The 18,968-nt window shown below is 41.0% G+C and overlaps 1 protein-coding gene across 5 annotated transcripts in view; it reads right to left on the reverse strand.

Annotated features, from left to right (window-relative positions):
• Positions 1 to 7,772, reverse strand: part of TRIM55 (tripartite motif containing 55) — a 45,285-nt gene extending 37,513 nt beyond the window's left edge. For all 5 annotated transcript variants that reach the window (XM_010848474.1, XM_010848471.1, XM_010848473.1 and 2 more), the window contains exons 1-2: positions 7,445 to 7,772; positions 6,775 to 6,947 (exon numbers count right to left, since the gene is read on the reverse strand). In XM_010848474.1, coding sequence (XP_010846776.1) covers positions 6,775 to 6,947; positions 7,445 to 7,612 — 341 coding nt within the window. In that variant the 5' untranslated portion in view covers positions 7,613 to 7,772. The remainder of the gene's footprint in view (positions 1 to 6,774; positions 6,948 to 7,444) is intronic.
• Positions 7,773 to 18,968: the final 11,196 nt, after the last annotated feature.

Here is an 18,968-nt window from a genome sequence, read left to right on the forward strand (position 1 = left end):
ATTTCTTTTTTTTTTTTTTTGACTGGCGACTCGTTTCATATATATTATACATGTTTCAATGACATTCTCCCAAATCATCCCACCCTCTCCCTCTCCCACAGAGTCCAAAAGACTGTTCTATACATCAGTGTCTCTTTTGCTGTCTCGTATACAGGGTTATTGTTACCATCTTTCTAAATTCCATATGTATGCGTTAGTATACTGTATTGGTTTTCTTTGTGGCTTACTTCACTCTGTATAATAGGCTCCAGTTTCATCCACCTCATTAGAACTGATTCAAATGTATTCTTTTTAATGGCTGAGTACTGGATTCTTAGGCGCCGCTTCAGCACCAAATTCACGAGTCTCTCAAAAGACATTTTACAACTCCAGGTAAAGAGGAGGCAGCTGAAAATGAAATCTTAAGTGTGTACTAGCTCTGAGGCCCATCTCCCCACCCTTGTGGCCTCTGGCCCCTGCAGAAGAAATGAGAGGTCTAGGCTGGGGAAGCCCAGATCTCTGATCATTCACCTCCGTGCTGGTTGGAAGTAGTTGTATGTAAGAGGGGAAAGGTCAGCTAGTGCTTTGTTAATTTGTTTGGGTCCCCTCCTACCATTAGCCAAAAAAATTAAATTTATTTAACTTCCTGAGGACTCAGCAGTGGTTAAGAGTAGGTAGTCTGTTCTTAGTGGATGTGAACAATTATACTGAATACTTGAGGCAAAAAGGAAAATGTAAAATGCTGTTCTGGGATGTGGTGGTAAACTGGAAGTGCAAATTTCACAGATAATTCCCAACTTTCAGTTTTCCCAATAGGTCAGCACCAACCAAAACTTTTCAGAGCTGCCAAGGTAATAATGGGGCATTGGATTTGTATGTACTAGTGAGAAAATGACCAAGCTATGAAGAGGCAGAGAAGGGTAGTGACAAGTCATTGGTGCTTAAGGATAAACTGTTGGCTGCAGAATCACCTGGAGGAGCCCAGGTTCATACAGCCGTATGCTCTCCTGACCATCAGGGAGGCTTAGGTGTTACATCAAGATCAAAATTGCGTCATCTATGGTGTTTTAGCAGAGAAGGCAATGGCACCCTACTCCAATACTCTTGCCTGGAAAATCCCATGGTTGGAGGAGCCTGGTAGGCTGCAGTCCGTGGGGTCGCTAAGAGTTGGATACGACTGAGTGACTTCACTTTCACTTTTCACTTTCATGCATTGGAGAAGGAAATGGCAACCCACTCCAGTATTCTTGCCTGGAGAATCCCAGGGACAGAGGAGCCTAGTGGGCTGCTGTCTATGGGGTCACACAGAGTCGGACATGACTGAAGCGACTTAGCAGCAGCAGCAGCAGCAGCATGGTGTTTTAGGCTCCCTCTGGAGACCATGTGGGGAGTCCAGCCTACTGGAAGTAGAGGTGTAGCCTACTTATACAAAATCTGGAATTTGGATATGACCTATCCAAAGCCTGAGGCTGTTAATAGTTTTCACAAGTGTTTGAAAAATTTAAATACAAGTTCACAAGCTTTCCTCATTTTCCCTAACACATGATTATTTAGAAGCATCTCAGATTTGGGACAGAATTTTTATCTTATTGAAGTATATTTGATTTACAATATTGTGTTAGTTTCAGGTATGTACAGCAGAGTGATTCAGTTTTATATGCATTTTTTCCAGATTATTTTCCATTATAGGTTATTACAAGATGCTGAATATATTCCCTGTGGTTTTCAGTAAATGTTTGTTGCTGATCTATTTTTTGTATCACAGTTTGTATCTGTTCATCTCATACTCCTGATTTATTCCTCCCCCTTTCCCTTCCCCTCTGGTAACCATTAGTTTGTTTTCTATGTCTGGTGTGAATCTCCTTCTGGTTTGTAAAGGTGTGGTTTATATGTAGATTCATTTATATTATTTTTTTAGATACCACATATGTGATAACATAAAATGTCTTGCTCTGTCTGACTTACTTCACTAAGTACAGTATTTTCTATGTTCATCCATGTTGCTGCAGATGGCAATATTTCATTCTTTTTTATGACTTGAGTACTGTCCCATTATGGGGCTTCCCAGGTGGCTCAGTGGTAAAGAGTTTGCCTGCAATGCAGGAGACGTGTGGGTTAATCCCTTGGTTGGGAAGATACCCTGGAGAAGAGAATGACAACCCATTCCAATATTCTTGTCTGGGAAATCCTATGGACAGAGGAGACTGGCAGGCTATAGTCCATGGGGTCACAAAAGAGTCGGATATGACTTAAGCGACTGAGCACGTATGCGCTATCCCATTATATATATTATTGTCTGTTTCCTCCAATGGGATGTGAGCTCCAAGAAGGCAGAGGTCATGGGTTGTCTTCTTTTGCTGGGTTCCCAGTGCCCAAAACAGTGCCTTGCATAGAGTGGGCGCTCAGTAAATATTTGCTGGATGTATGAGTGAGAGGTGGAAGGGAATTTGCCAGTATTCCCCATGCTTTAAAGTAAAACGGCTCCTCTAGAGAAGGCATGTGAACAATGGGGAGAGCTTGGTCACTTGACTCTCCTTACTGACCAAGGAAGAGACCAGACAACATCTTGAAGACTCCATTTCTAAATGACAAAGGTGGGACTTCCCTTGTGGTTCAGTGGCTAAGACTCTGTGCTCCCAATGTAAGGAGCCCAAGTTCAATCCCTGGTCAGGGAACTAGATCCCGCGTGCCTCAACTAAGAGCCTCCATGCTGCAACTAAAGATCCTGAGTGCCACAACTCATACTTGGTGCAGCCAAATAAATAAATATCTTAAGACTAGATGACAAAGGCCTCCAGGGGTTAGCTAGAGACTAGGAGTGGTGATTTGGTCTTTGCATCATCAAAGGCCTCACCACCTCTAAAACCTTCCCTTCTGTGTCTCTCCACCTCGGAATAAATGTCAGCGAGAGTCTGGAGCACATTTCCTGGGAGATGGTACTGCTGATGCCCTTCCCCGAAACATTCCCCAAAAGTGGCCTTTGTCCCATGTGCTGTTCCGAAGTCAGCAGCTCTGACCACAGATAATGTTGTAGAGCTCAGACATTTGTAGTGTGTGCAATATTGTGGAAACAGCCACAGGCTCTTTATGTAGTTGTTGATTGAGATGACTTTTTCATTATGCAATACAGACCAAGGACTGCCTGCAATATTCCTTATTAGGCTTTTCTTGTTCAGAGTGGCTACACAGCCTGAGGGGCATCCCCCACTTACACCTGGGTGTGGAAGGAAAACATTCAGACACCTCACAACACGTAACAGACTTGGGACCAACATGGCGCATAGAATAAAGATATAAAGGCAACTTCATGAGGTGAGCGTGGCCAAGCTCTTAGCTGTGGTTTGGGACTCAGAGCCAAATGCCGGCTGTGGGTCCCCTACTGTTGCATACAAACTGGTCTCTGAGAGTCTGTAGCCTTCTCCCTCTGCTCTCTGGGACTTCTGGGACCATCCTGGAGTTTCCTAAAGGATAGGCATCTGGTGCTGACATTTCAGGTATCACCTTTGGAGTCAAACTGATCTCAAAGCTTAATTAATCCCAGTTCAGTTTCACCATGTGGTGGCTTTGGGGCCTTAGGCAAGTTCCTTCAGCTCTTTCAGGCTCAGCCTTTCCTCATATCTGAAAATTGGACTAAGGATCTTCTAATTAAATATGCCAGGATAACATAGGCATTTACTTATTTACATTTCCTGCTGAAATCCCACTACAATGAGAGTAAGGGAATAAAAAGGTAGAAATCAATAAGGACAAAAAAATGAGCAAGGTGACAGCAAAGAAGAAATGGCAGGCAAATGCTGGAAATTGTGAACATCTGACAAAGAGAAGTCACCTGCTTGAACTGCATCTTAGTTCTGCCGATAGCCTTCTTGAGAGAAGCAAGCAGGAAGCAACCTGCCTCAGTTTTACAGGTTTCCCTGTAAAGGCCCTGGGACTGCAGAGTCCTGGTACCCAGAAGGTGAGAGTGTGGGGAGGGCTGAAAGGGGGACTTTTTGCACACTTTAGGGGATTACTTGAGGATGTGCTCCACAAAAACAATAGAGTAAACCAATAAAGGAGATGACAGAGGATCCAGGAAACAAGGGATTCATCCCAGGGGAAAGTAAAAGTATCATAGAAAGTGAAGCCCAACCACGAAAGGGTTTAGCCCTCGTTGTCTTCAGTGAAGTCAGTAAGTAATGTCTAAAACTGAAAAATCCAGGGAGAGGAGCTACTAGCAGTGGACACAGGGCTCTAGGTGATAAACAGCAGAAGAAAAACGGAAAGAATTAAACATGGCTGACTCTGGGAGGTGAGGCTTAGCGGCCAAGAGACCGTAGGGCCAGGAATGCTGCTTTCTTCAGAGGCTTTGTAGTGCTACTAGAATGTTTAAAATTATGCATATGCACAGGAATTGCTTTGAGTTGTCCTTGTTGTTGTTTAGCTGCTAAGTCATGTCCAACTCTTTTGTAATCCCATGGACTGTAGCCCACCAAGCTTCTCTGTCCATGGGATTCTCCAGGCAAGAATACTGGAGTGGGTTGTCATTTCCTTCTCCAGGGGATCTTCCCGACCCAGAGACGGAACCTATGTCTCCTGTGTAGGAGGCATCTCTGGCATTGTAGGCAGATTCTTTACCACTAAGCCATGAGGATAAAATATTTAAAAAATTTAATAAGCTGATAATAATAATCACTACAACCTTAGGAAGCATCACTATGAACAAAGCTAGAGGAGGTGATAGAATTCCAGCTGAGCTATTTCACATCCTAAAAGATGATGCTGTTAAAGTGCTACAGTCAATGTGCCAGCAAATTTAGAAAACTCAGCAGTGGCCTCAGGACTGGAAAACATCACTTTTCATTCCAATCCCAAAGAAAGACAGTGCCAAAGAATTGCATCCCAATGTCAATAAATGTTCAAACTACTGCACAATTGCACTTAATTCACATGCTACAAATGCTAACATCTCCTCTTCTCTGGATTACGTAACAGTTATGGTTATTATTCCACATCATTCAAGCTCTCACTGTGGCAAATAGCAAAACAGAAAACTGTTGCAATAAGTAGAATGTGTAGGGAGATCTATGGTGTTGCTTGTTCATCTGGCACTTCAGGAGCAACTATTCTGTGCAAGGCACTGTCTCGGACACTGAATCAGATGGTATATAAACAGCCATAATAATCAGCTGGTTATTAATTGGCCAATTAACTTCTTTAAGAGACAGTGTACCTTTTTTAAGAGACAGGTACACCGTCTCTTAAAAAAAAAGTAGATAGTTGTGTGTATCTTAAAGTAATGAAATAAAAGGAGATCAGATCTTAATTATAACAGTGGTGCTTTCCTTCTCAAGAGATTTTGGAAGCCAGGGAAATTGCTGACTCAGCCTGTCATCAGCAACTCTTCCTCCCAGTGCCATCTATATTGTGGCGCTATCTAATTTAGTTTTGAATCTTAAGCAGAAATGAATAACCATAGCGATTATAATAATTATATGTTCTATTTATGGAACAGCTTTCCTTCTAAGAGCCCCAGGCTCTTCGAGCCCGGCAGATGTTCCATGAATCTGTGTCTCCTACTAGGAAGCACAGTGAGGTCATTTCTAGATGGTCCCAGTATCGCTATCAAGCGTTGTGGACCAGACTAACTTGTGTACAGTTGAAAAAGGGCCCTTCACACCAGGCCTTCTAGGAATGGACTCCCGCAGTGTTGTCTCTAGGAAAGGAATTCTATAGCCAGTGTGATTCGATGAGTAAAAATGCCCTTTTCAAAAAAAATAAAATGACTGATGCAGATGCTGCATGTCAATAAGCAGGTACATGCCAAGCGTATACAATAAGAACAATCTAGAGAATAGGGAAACATAACCTGAGCTCCATTTTTTTTTTCCTCCCGTGTCTCTAAATTCTTAAGTTGCTAAAGCCCTGAATTCTGCCTTGCTTTGCTACTTCCCAGAGTCAATACCATGACTAACTCTGTTAGAGGGTTTTGTTTTTATTATTATCCTCTAGGTAGTTCAAAATGAGACTGTCTGAACTAATAATGGGCTGACTTTGGAAGATGCCATTTCTGTTTCATTTTCTGTAGAGTTTTGTACTCTAGTTTGTTGGCTGTGTAGACTCTGGAGCTGTAAAGGACCTGTGACATGCAGAAACATCTACAAGGGACAGTAGTACAAGGTGTACTCCCCTGGTGGCTCAGATGGTAAAGAATCTACCTACAGTGCAAGAGACCTGGGTTCGATCCCTGGATCAGGAAGATTCCCTGGTGAAGGGAATGGCAACCCACTCCAGCACTCTTGCCTGGAGAATGCCATGGACAGAGGAGCCTGGTGGGCTACAGCCCATGGAGTCACAAAGACTCGGACACGACTGAGCAACTAACACACAGTACAAGGCTGGGGTGGGGGCAGTATTATGCCTCTTTCAATAATACCGTCTGAACTAGATTAGTGTTAATGAGTTACTTCAGTCTTAAATCGATACAAAGGCACGGGCATCAGTTTCCTCCTCTCCTCCCAAGAGGAACTCTCACTCCCACTGGGAAAGACTGACTTGGAAAAACATTTCCCCATAAACCAATTAGCTCATGATTGGTGAATAAGCATTCAGTATCTGCTGCTGCTGCTGCTAAGTCGCTTCAGTTGCGTCCGACTCTGTGCGACCCCATAGATGGCAGCCCACCAGGCTCCCCCATCCCTGGGATTCTCCAGGCAAGAACACTGGAGTGGGTTGCCATTTCCTTCTTCGGTAGAGTGACCCACTAAAACAAACAATAAAAACAAGCGTCGAGCGTGTCTGACACACGATGAGCCATACCTGGTGGACTCCTGCTTGTAGATGTCGATGATGTTTTCCACCAGCAGGTTCCTCTGAAGCCCATAGATCCCGTGTCTGTCCAAAACCACTTCGTGTCTACAGGATGGGCAGCGGAACCGGCCCCCGGAGGCCACAGTGGTGCCTCCTCTTGTGGGCAGGTATGGGTTAGAGGCCTGTTCTTGCCAAGCAAGAAAAGAGGGATTGAGTAGTGCTGTAGGTAGCTTTCCTCAGGTTTTCTCTCCCTCTCTGTCACTACAAACAATATCAACTCTCTTGCTAAAGATCACCCCACAGGGCTTTATGAGCAAGTGGTTGGCAGGTGGCCAACATGGTCCAGTGCGGTGGACCATTTTCAGCATAAGTTCTTTTCCACCCAGCATTTTCATAACCAAAAGTTCCAGCTAGAAACTCCAGTAATTCATTTACTGCCCAAGATTTTGAAACAGAATCCATTTTTTAAAACAAATATGATTCTTAGTATTGAAATAAAATTAGATTTGAGAGCAGAAGGCTGACACCAAAGCACAAAGCAAATCACTTTAAAAACTTTTTTTTTTTTTAAACAAATGCAACCTTATAAAGCTTTCTAAAGAAATTCACCTCAAAGTGAAGCACTGGGTTTGGAGAAGAGGGAAACCTTTTCTACCGTCTGCATTCCCAACAAACCTACCTGGAAAATGTCACTGGCACATTTCCTACACAGGTTGTGCTGGCAAGGGAGGATGACCACAGGCTTGGTGAACATCTCTAAGCAAATGGGACAAATGAGTTGCTTCTCCAAGTTATCCATGGTCTGCTGCTCTTTGGAAAAAGACTTGTAATTCAAAGATGCGCTCATCTCCTGGCCGTCCCTGTGTGCTCTGCCAGGGAAAGGCTGCTCCGAACAGCTTCTGCAAGTGATACCTGGAAATAATTCCAAGGATTGGGTGATCAAGTGTCCTTTGCGTTTCTTTCGGCGGAGGACATTGTTTCAGACCCAGATTCACAGTGGCCCTCGAGCTGTTTTTAGCAGCCGAGGGTCACGTGATAGCAGACTGACTTGTCCATATAAGCCAGTGACAGCAGGATAGATTCTGACAGGTGACAGAGAACAGGGGCCAGCATTCCCTCCCCAGGGAGTGAAGGGAGTGGGTGGGAGGGAGTGTTACAAACCCCATTTAGACGGGGTTATAAGAAGAGGTGAAGCCGACAGTTGTCAACAACAAATGCAAATGCCCTCTGTGAGCGCTCAGGAAGGACTTGGTGATGGGCTTCCAGGACTGGGGAGAATGTAGTCCAGGAGTCTCACTGTGAAACCAGTGCCCTTTCTGCAGTGAGACTTTAGGAAGCAAGTCACCAAAAGTAGCATGATCACACTGTCTTCGGTGAAAGCAAACAGAACAGGCCTTGAATATCATTACCTTGGTTTCACAAGGGTAAGCGACTAAAAAGACTTGCTTAGTGGTAAATATTTCATTTTTGTTAGGGTTGTGAAATGGGAAAAGTTCCAACTTAAAAGCTGATTTCAAATCTTTTCACCATATAACTATTCACAAAATTCTAAAAGATCTAAACACCAGTTGATGATTCAATTTTTTTGTTGTTGTTTTAAGTTGTATAATAAAGCTTTAGGGACTTCCCTGGCAGCTATTGGTTAAGACTTCAACTTCCAATGCAGTGGGTGTGGGTTCGATCCCTGGTCAGGGAGCTAAGATCCTACAGGCCTCATGGCCAGCAAACCAAAACGTAAAACAGAAGCAATATAGTAAAAAATTCAGTAAAGACTAAAAATGGTCCCCATCCAAAAAAAAAATCTTTAGAGAAACCCAAAAAACAAAAACACCTAGTATGCCCCTTTCTCTCCCCTTTTCCTATTCCTCTTTAATCACATACCCATCACCCATACACATGCCCCCAAAACACAAAGAAACTGACAGTCTTTAAAAATGTAAATTTAGTTTGCTCCCAGAACCAGTAACGAGGTAGTAAGTGGCACATGGGGTAGCAGACTCATTATTTTATTTTATTTTCCATATAATGGGGGATAGATACCAGCACCATTTTCAATGGAAGTGAAGATAGAGTCCTGCTTCCATACCTGGGTTTTGTCTGGTCTGAAGTACCTACACCCTTTTGCACTGGTCTTATTTGCCAAGTTGATTTTTTTTTTAATGATAGTTTCCCTGGTCATTTCTGATCATTCTTGGTTTGCTCTTAACTCATCAATATCAGTTCTGATATTTGCCAGGATTTTGTTAAACAACAGTTTCTCCTATGTGGTTTATTTGAATATTTAAAATCAGATCAAAAATGAAATAAGAAATACATGTCTATTTTTTTATGTAATGAATTCGCTGCTTTATTTCTGTTTGATTTTAAAAATCACATACAATGAATACATTTGTTAACACAGCCCCAGTGTGCACTTAATTACCAGTAAGGAGTAGGTTGTTGTGACTGGTTCTGTGTGCCCTTAGTGCTGTGTGCACCAAAAGCTTATTGAGAATCTAATAAGCTCTATTAGCTAGTAATAAGTTATATGGATTCACAAATGCTTCAGGGATCTTTGGAGAATGTTGTTACTCCTTTTAATTTCTATTTAGCAACTATAGTGAAGAAGGAGATTGGTGACATATTTTTAACTGAGCTAATTCAGTTCACCTAGCCTAGGCAGTTAACTGCGTTTATTATTACATGGGCTGTGGTGTTCTGAGCATTACATAAGAGCTGTTTTCTAAGAAAGATGAAGTTTATACTGTAAAAGTCCTTGCAACTCTAGGAAAAGCACTTTAACAATATACACTCTAGCCAAGCCTATCTCTTTAAGAGGAATTCATTCTTTTGAAAAATCTTCGTTGAGTGTTTATCATGTGTCTTGAAAGACAAACAAGATACCAGTCATTGTCTTCAAGGAGCTCAGTTTAACAACTAATAGAGATAAGATGAATATATACAGAACCACAGTACAAAACAAAATGTGACAAAGAAGTACAGAATTTCAGGGGAGTCAGGAGGGTTTCATGGGTGGGGTGGATCCACTGAGGCACCGGGACACCAGTGGGTGTGTCACTCCATGGGGCGTAGGTGGGGCTTCCAAGCAAAGGCACAGCCAGGGGAGCCGGGAGTGTTCAGAGCCTGCGATGCTTTGGGCTGGAGTGCAAACATGGTGCCAGCGCACTGGCAGCTCATGAATAGTGAGCTGGAGAGTTTTTAACACGTAATAAATTAGGCACCAGGAAGTCGTTGAGAGCGCCTCACAGGGACGGTTCCCCAAGAGAGCTATGCCTTGGTTAGGTTCATCTCACAGTAGTAGCTGGAGTATCTCATGCAGCCAGGTCAGCATGAAGGTAACCCTGCTAAAGACCAGACAGAACATTGTTGCCAGTAGCCTAGGTGAGAGGTCATGACACCGGCACCAGGCGACGGACTGCAGTGGGGAAGGAAGAGGAAATGGACTTTGGTGGCTGCAAGAGTAGAATCCATGGGGGTGACTCAGACGCCGGAGCCAGAGCCACCATGAGGATTCGGAAAGAGGCTGCACAGTGAGTCAGGAGGGCCAGCGCCCACGTCCACCTGGCCTGGTGATCCTAGGAAAGTGATCTCACCCTGGCTGGATTTCAGTTGTTTTATCTTTTTCATAACCCAACTTAGCATCGTGTGTAGGAAAAAACACTCTGAAACTGCATGGACTTTGAGAATCCCCAGTTGCATTCTCTGTTGGAGAGTTGAGCTCCATTCCCTGCTTTCACTCTCCACCTTCTTGCTCTCTGCCTTTCGTCCTAGAACGGCCCCTGAAAGCTACAGAGGAAAACTAGCAAGAGGCCTGCAGGAATAGGAGCTAAGTTGATGGATAAGAACTGCCTTCCCCTCCTCATCGTCTTTTCTCCACGCCTGGTCCTCCCCACTTAGAGACCAGCCATGCATGGTGTAGGCATGTAAGCAGCGCATGGGACACTCTGCTCCAGGGAGGAGCCAGAAGGTTTCAGTGTCCTCCCATATCATTCAGAGTCTGACAGATGGGGAAAATTCTGGAACTGAATCAGAATTGAAGTCAGCTTCAGGACTCTGGGATTTAGAGTGGGCCCGGGCCTCCACAGAGAGGTGAGAACCAGCTTAATCTCCTGATGGTATCCTGGGCTGTAGAGAGATGGTGCATGGCTTCACCCCTCTCCTACCTCTACCCCATTCCACACCCCCCCCCTACACACACTAGCATAGGGGGTTCAAACCAGTCAGGGGTAATGACACAGGAAGTTGCCATAGTTTGAAGCGCCAATGACCCCCATTCTTAAGTCCTGCCACGTTGCAGCAAGGGTTAGACACATTGAGAAGCTGAAGCAGAACCACTGTGGGCTCTCAGCTCCTCCAGAAGTTTCCCAAATCCCCCAAATAAATCAAAGGAAGTAAGATGAGTCCCTAAAAACCTGAGTTTACACCCAGCAGTGCACTTGGCACTGAGGGGTGATGACTGAAAGGGAAGACTCTTGACTGCTAGCTACCAGGCCAGATGAACTCAGACTTCAGAATCCAGTCAAATGCAGATCTCAGTGTGTTCTTCATCTTAGGAAGGGAGAAAATAAGATTAAAAAATCTCTTAGTGCTACACCATCCCAACAAATAAAGTATTTGCAGGATACCAATTGCTCCAAAACTTTGGCCACCTGATGCAAAGAGCTGACTCATTGGAAAAGACTCTGACGCTGGGAAAGACTGAGGGCAGGAGGAAAAGGGGACGATGGAGGATGAGATGGTTGGATGGCATCACTGACTCAATGGACATGAGTTTGAGCAAAACTCATGACTCAGCAAAGTGAGTCAACTCTGGGAAACGGTGAAAGACAGGGAAACCTGCACCCTGCAGTCCATGGGGTCGCAGAGAATTTTTAATCTTTTTTTTTTAATGTATTTTTGACTGCAGTGGGTCTTTGTGGCGCACAGGCTCTTCATTGCTGCATGTGGGCTTTCTCTAGTGGCAGAGGCTACCCTCTAGTTGAGTGCATGGGCTTCTCTTGTTGTGGCTCATGGGCTTCGTGGCCCCAGGGCATGTGGGATCTTAGTTCCCAAACCAGGGATCAAACCCATGTCCATGTTAGTTTAAACTTATGTTCAAATAACCACATGGGGCTGGAGGTTGTCATACTGGACACCAGCCCTAGAACATGGGATACTAAAATCTCTGGGGAAAATTGAAACGTATATGAAGACTTCTCTGGCAGGAACTGAGTCTCCCTTTTTTGGTGGATTTTGTACTTTCTGGTTAGGGTGATATGAAATTCCTCTAACTCAAGAATAGTTAGAAAAACAACATCAACTCTTTTTGTTTTTGCATTTTTTTTATTGGGATATAATAGTTTTATAATGTTGTATTACTTTCTGCTATACAAGGAAGTGAGTCAGCTCTGTGTATACATATGTCCCCTCCCTCTTGGGACTCCTTCCCGATGCCTACCTCTGTAGGTCATCACAGAGCACTGAGCTGAGCTCCCTGTGCTCTGTAACAGGTTCTCTCTAGCTATCTGTTTTACACATGGTAGTGTATATATGTCAATCTTAATCTCCCAATTTGTCCCAGCCTCCCCTTCTGTGTCAGTGGAATGTTAGTTAATACAACCTCTATGAAAAACAGTATGGAGGTTTCTTAAAAAAACTAAAATAGAACTACCATATGACCCAGCAATCCCACTACTGGGCATATACCCTGAGGAAATTATAATGCAAAAAGACACATGTACCCCACTGTTCATTGCAACATCAACTCTTGATTCCAACTTGCAAAAGAAGACAGAGCACTCTGGTGTTCTGTGTTAGGTGTTAGTTACCAGAGATTCGGTATCAGGAATGCTACCCTTCCCGAGGATTCCAGAATGCCTTCAGCATTTTATTTACCCTTTCATCTCTTCTTTCATTTCTTTCATTCATGAAATGAATTCAGTTCATTCATTTCATGTGTTCTTTTTGTCTCTTTAACATAGATGATTGCAAGTACTTGAAAATGATCTAGGCTTAGCTCAAGGAACTTATTCATCAAACAAAACAGATGGAAGGTGGAGCTACAGGGAAGTAAAAAACAGATGTAGTTTGAAGCAAAGCAGTGAGGTGGGGTGCAGCCCCAGTGGAAAAGAAAACAAGAGCAACTAGATGGCTGATCTTGCTTCCAGCTCCTCCTCTAAGGTAAAGGAAGAAGAATTTTTCCTTCTTTTACCCACTGGAAATAAGAAAGTTGGTGGCTGACTAAATCATTAAAACGGGGAGAGAAACACCAGACAGGGTAGATATGGAGGCAGAGAGTAGGGGATTGCTAAAGAAAAGTTTCATTAAATTGGAACACTAGGTCATAAGTGGACTGAGACTTTCAGGTCCAAGTACAGCACCAGGTAAGTCTCCTGAAAATCACTTTAATCCCATGCCAGAACAAAGGCCAATGCTTAATATTTTGCAAACCAAAAAACTAAGATTGTTAACTCTTCCCTGCAGTATTGAGCTAGCCATTCATCCATCTATCTATCCATCCATCCATTCCTCTCTCTCTCTTCTTACACTAAGGACTCAACTCATTACATCTAAAAAATAGTTAACATTTTCTTTCTGTCTATATTGTCAACCTTTTCAATTTAGCTGTTTTTCTGGCAATAGGCAGCTTGGATATGTCATTTAAAATTTTTTAATGAAAAGAAATATTTTATAAAATCTAAAATGAAAAAAAATTAACTCACTTGAAAAGTACTTAACAGAAGTTAACACTATGGCATTTCTTTCATTGACAGTTTGCAAACTTTTGGCTGAAAGTGTTTTTTTTCTTCTTGATAATTACTCCTTTTCCAAATCTGTTGTTTATGATTTTACTTCATCATAAATATCTCTGAGGAGATGTTAGAAAACTAACATATTGTACTTTCCTCTGAACATTTCTTGGCATACTTCACCTCCCAGAAAGAAACAGTAACAGTCCCAACAAGTAACAAATACTTTAGCCTGAGGCCTTCCCAGTGGCCACATCTGAAAACCTCACCCTGGTTCCAAGATCACGGACAGTTGGCTCCGCTCTCAGCGCACACAGTCTCGTCTTACCTCCCCTGTACCCTAGCCTGCCAGTTGGTTTCTCTGAATTCACTCTTGCCTTCTGCAGTTTGTTTCTCATGTGTCATTCTCTATTTAAATCCCATTAATGATCATATTCTTGCCTGGAGAATCCCAGGGACGGGGGAGCCTGGTGGGCTGCTGTCTATGGGGTCGCACAGAGTCGGACACGACTGAAGCGACTTAGCAGCAATGATCATATTACCTCTAGGATAAAGACATTAATCCTCACTGTGATCCCTAAGGCCTGATATGATTTGGCCCCTACCTACATTTCTGACCTAACTGTCAGTAGAAATAAGATTCAAGTGGCACTTCACTGGTGGTCCAGTGGTTAAGACTTCAAGACTTTCACAGTGGGTGTGGGTTCAATCCCTGATTGGGTAACCAAGATTCTACATGCCGTGTGGCCGAAAAAGAAAAAAAGAAAGATTTGAGTGATAAATATGAACCATTTATATGATTTTAAATTTTAGTAGCCACATTAAAAAACACAAACCAATGAAATTAATTTTATTAATGTATTTTATTTAAACCCAAACCATATAAACTATTATCATTTTTACTTATAATCAGTATTTTAAATAATTAATTATCTGTGAATAGAGAGAGTTTTACTTCTTCCCTTCCAATCTGGAGGATTTTATTTCATTTTTCTTGCTATATTGCACTGGCTAGAGACCTCAGAATAGACTTCCTTGTTTTTTTCCTGATCTTAAGAGGAAAGCATTCATATTACTGTTATTTTTAATGTGTTTTTTACTGATGCCCTTTACCAGGTTAGAGAAGTTCTCTTCTCCCTCCCTTCCAAGTTTGCTGACAGTTTGAAAAATCAGGACTGGATGTTGAATTTTGTCAAATGCTTTTTCTACATCTACTGAAATGACCATGTAGTTTTTATTCTTTAGTATTATGATGAGTTACATTGAATTTTGAATGTTGAACTAGTTTTGTATTCTTGGAAAAAACCCACTTGGTTATGATGTATCTTCCCTTTTATATATTGTTGGATTTAATTGGCTAAAATGTTGAAAAAATTTGCATCTATATTCATGTAGGATATTGGTCTGTAGTTTTCTTGTAATATCTTTGCCTGGTTTGGGGATAGATAATGCTGGCTTCATGGAATAAGTTAGACAAACACCCCCTCTTCTTCAGTTTTCTGGAAGTCTGTGTATCATTAGTATTTCTTCCTTAAATGCTTGATAGAATCACTGCTAAAGGCATCTGGGCCTGGTGTTTTCTTTATGAGAGAAGTAAATGAGTTAACACATGTGAAGTAATTAGAACTGTGCTTGGCTTGTAGGAGGTGCTCAATAAATGCTAGCTGTTATTTTTGTTTAATTCATCATATTTTCAATTAAAATAATAAATGTTTAGTATAGAACTTAGAAAATATTTTTAAATTTTAAGGAAGAAAAAGTCATAGTAATCCTACTAGTCAAAGATCTCTAGTGTTAACATTTTAGTGCATTCTTTAGTGCTTTCTGCAGATAATTTATGCTTGTTTATATTGCTCTGTACATTCTTTATTCACTTAACATTCGGTTATTAACATTTCCTAAGTCAATTCCTAAGCCATAAAATTAAAAGACGCTTACTCCTTGGAAGAAAAGCTATGACCAACCTAGACAGCATATTAAAAAGCAGAGACTTTACTTTGCCAATAAAGGTCCATCTAGTCAAGGCTATGGTTTTTCCAGTAGTCATGTATGGATGTAAGAGTTGGACTAGAAAGAAAGCTGAGCACCAAAGAATTGATGCTTTTGAACTGTGGTGTTGGAGAAGACTCTTGAGAGCCCCTTGGACTACAAGGAGATCAATCCGTCGGTCCTAAGGGAGATCAGTCCTGGGTGTTCATTGGAAGAACTGATGCTGGAGCTGAAGCTCCAATACTTTGGTCACCTGATGTGCAGATCTGACTCACTGGAAAAGATCCTGATGCTGGGAAAGATTGAAGGCAGGAGGAGAAGGGGATGACAGAGGATGAGATGGTTGGATGGCATCGCTGACTCAATGGACATGAGTTTGAGTAAGCTCCAGGAGTTGGTGATGGACAGGGAAACCTAGCGTGCTGCAGTCCACGGGGTCACAAAGAGTCAGACATGACTGAGCAACTGAACTGAAAGTCAATAGACATTCTTTTTTTTTTAATACTCTAAATAATTTTTCTTTTATTTGCAAAAATGGAAACAATAATTGGAGTGAAAAAAATTTATCTGAGCAAATGACTAGTGAAGACAAATCTCTTAGTTGTCCATCTACTAGAGACCAAAACAGTAGTAGTCTTTCAGTTAATCATAATGTACCTCTACCCCATGATTTTACAAATAAAGGTAAGAGCTCAGAGACATATAAAATAAAACAAATTAGCAGTTCAGATGGACATTCCTTAAATAATAAAATGTTCAATGGAGAGCTAGTCAGTAATGTACCAAAAAGGAGTTCAGATGTTCCTAATGAAAATGAGCACCATTTACAGACTTGTTCTTTACAATTGTCAGAGAATAGCACTGGACTTCCTATCACCATGGATTTGTATTCTCCACCCTTTATCTATTTGTCTGTTCTAATGGTCAGCAAACCAAAGGAGGTTACAACAGTGAAAGTCAAAGCATTTATTGTAACTTTAACCGGAAATCTCTCAAGTTCTGGTGGCATTTGGAGTGTAAGAGCAAAAATTTCTGATGGTACTGCATATCTAGATGTAGACTTTGTAGATGAAATACTTACTAGTCTGATAGGGTTTTCAGTATCAGAAATGAAAAAAATCAGAAAAAAAAATGCCATGTGTTTATTATTTAATGTTTTAAAGATACTTTAATTTACATTTTTAAAAAAGAATAATAAAAATAACTTAACCTTTCAAATGTGATTTTTTAACAGCAAAATGGGAAAGTGGGAAACAGCCTCCCTTGAAAAAGAAATCAGCACTTCCAACAAAACTAAAGGAAGACTTACATGTAAAACTAATTCAGAAAGGAGATAACAACTAAAGACATAGATATACATCTTATTTTAATCCCCCCAAAAGTTAACTGGATCTTCTTAATAGATTATCCTTGAAAATCAAGTTTTTAACTATTCAATATAATCTTTGAAATGGTATCTAGTTAAGATAATAATTGCCTTAAATATACCAGACAAAATATTTACAATCAGCAAAATAAAAACCAGCAAAACAATTAACATCTGAAAGTCTAACATTCTATTCCACTGGATTTACATTTTTTCCTAAGAAAAACATTATAAACAAATCTTTTGGGGTACAAATTAGAAGTACTCAACTACCTACTTATAATTGTTAACCTTCTTTCAACAGTATGACTCATTGGTAAACACCAATACTTTACCAGTCACCTTATGTGAAATAACAAGTGGAAAACAAAATTTCTCAACAACAATGGGTCATTAAATTCATTCAGCAAACACTTACTACAAAAAACTTTATTAAAAAAACTTAAACACACAATCATGATCAAGCATTTTAAAATTAAACTGAAATCAGTTATGAAACTTCCTTTTCAAAAAGTTGTGAAAGTAAAAGGACAAATTTAATTCTAAATATTTCCTTGCTTATTTGAATTGTTTTTTAATACTACTTCAATAAATTATTTCTTTAATCTCCTCTTTAGGTTCTCAAGGTGGTCCGTATTAACATCTTGTAATGCCAGTACCATTGCCTTAGACAAGGAGGGATTAAATGAAATAGTCATCAGACAGCACAAATCTATTAGCTCTCTCTGACATTTCTGCAAACCTTCCAGGAACTTTTGGTATTTACAAGGATCCTTTTTCAATGGACATTCTTAATAAATATAATTTCAAAGGCTGTACTATTACATGGTCATAACTCATTTAACCATAATTAACCATAATTTTGTATTTTTAGAATTGTTTACTTTTCCTGCACCAGAGATCAAGCATTTCTTTACTTCACTTCCATATATATTTAGATAAACACACATAGAAACCTTCAGAATATCCCCTCCAGTCCTTCCCTCTATGGTGTGCAGATAACATACACTGATAACAGTTCATGTTCATTGTGTGATTACTACGTGCCAGGCACTGCAGTAAGGACTTTATAAGTTATATCTTAATTAAGAGTAGTTCCATTATTATTATCCCTGTTTTACCAATGAGGAAACTCAAGCACCAGGATGTCAAGCAACTTGCCCAAGGTCACCCAGCGAGGGATTGACAAAGACAAGAAAGTCTGTCATGTTTCACAGCCCATGTGATTAACCACTCAGCAGTAGTGCCTCTCAGCTTATACTTTCAGACTTTTTATATGACTTCCATCCTACACCTGATTTGCTGATCCTAAGACTTTGAGTTCTCACCCAGCTCACTTGCCCCAAATGTGTGTTCTCCACCTGGCTTTGCGGTGCATTCCTTCCTATTCCTTATTACCCATTTCTTGCTCTTGTAGTTATTTACAGTTTCACTGCCAGCTCCTCTAGTCAGCCAGCTAAAACCCCTATCATCCCAACCAGAAATTGGGACATATATCTGATAAAAGGATTCTTTTTCCTACTTTGTAAATTTGTTTTCACAAAAATGATAGCGTTTAAGTCAATCATTATACATCCAACTAAGAGACTTTATTGAAAACAATTTAAAATGGAGGCTGCCCTAGAAAATGAAAGATATGCCAATAAAAAATGGCAGGTTGTACCCACTGATAACAAAAATATACAGGTTGTCTAGAATCCTAAAATGGACATAAATAAAAGTACTTTCATTTCTTAATTGTTAACCCTCACAAAAGGTATTATTTCTGCCTTTGTCTAGAAGGTTTATATTTTGTGTTGACAACCGGCAGTATGGTTTGCGCAACTTTTTCATGGCTATCGTATGGGAAATTATGATGAAAAGACTTTATTACCAGGAAAGGCTTTGTGTGTGTTCTGCTAAATTTCTGAATCTTTCAGTGACTGTGTGTATCTGTGTTTGTTTTTGTCACATCTTTGTTTAACCAAACAGGCTACACTCTAGGGCAGCCCAGTTGAGTCCTTCCTGGTGGTGGTCTCTAGTTAATTCTCCAAAGTTACTTCCCAGGTGGGAAATGACGTTAGAATCCTCAAACAAGAAGCCTCTGGGTCCAGGGATTTTCCCACTTCCTTATCTGTCCT

The sequence above is a fragment of the Bison bison genome, unplaced genomic scaffold, assembly GCF_000754665.1.
Source record: "Bison bison bison isolate TAMUID 2011002044 unplaced genomic scaffold, Bison_UMD1.0 scf7180017864267, whole genome shotgun sequence".
Lineage (NCBI taxonomy): Eukaryota > Metazoa > Chordata > Mammalia > Artiodactyla > Bovidae > Bison > Bison bison.